At 42.0% G+C, this 524-nt stretch overlaps 1 protein-coding gene across 1 annotated transcript in view; it reads right to left on the bottom strand.

The window, feature by feature from the left end:
• The window catches only part of LOC110028086, an 8,058-nt gene extending 7,756 nt beyond the window's left edge, over positions 1 to 302 (bottom strand). Inside the window, exon 1 of the mRNA XM_020729806.1 lies at positions 1 to 302. This exon is cut by the window's left edge and continues 279 nt beyond it. Within this exon, the coding sequence (XP_020585465.1) occupies positions 1 to 237 (237 nt within the window). The 5' untranslated portion in view covers positions 238 to 302.
• Positions 303 to 524: the final 222 nt, after the last annotated feature.

Genomic DNA, 524 nt, shown 5'->3' with positions numbered 1-524 from the left:
CTTTCCCTCCCCTACCTCTCCGTCGGGGCAGACCCTAGATTCCCCCGTCGTTGCGGCAAGGTAGTCCCTGGCACTTCGAAATAGCTTTGGCGGCATGGGGGAGGTACTGGATGCTGGAGAGTTCTTGATGGCCAGTGGGATCCGGCGGGATCTAGAGGCTGCAGCAGAATCAATGACGTCCCAGAGCTCGGCGTCGTCGAGGTCTCGATCGTCGATGGGGAACTGGTAGAAGGACATCGTTGCAGGGGAATGAGGGAAGAGCTAGGGTTTCCAGGCTAAATGAGCTTCGTTTTTTTACAGTAAATGCAATATGAGGTTTTAAATTTTCCTCTTATTGTAGTTCGTAAACAGCTCGTTAAGCAGTAATTTTAGAGCTAGAATTATAAATGGGCTAAACATGAATAAGAACAACTCTTTGTTCGCTCGTATTTGACTCGTTTTAACTCGAAATAATAAAAAATTATATAATTATTTATATAATAATATATTACACATATTATTTATATAATAATATTATATATATA

This window comes from Phalaenopsis equestris, unplaced genomic scaffold (assembly GCF_001263595.1).
Source record: "Phalaenopsis equestris unplaced genomic scaffold, ASM126359v1 Scaffold000488, whole genome shotgun sequence".
NCBI lineage: Eukaryota > Viridiplantae > Streptophyta > Magnoliopsida > Asparagales > Orchidaceae > Phalaenopsis > Phalaenopsis equestris.
This window is presented reverse-complemented; position numbering and strand designations above follow the sequence as displayed.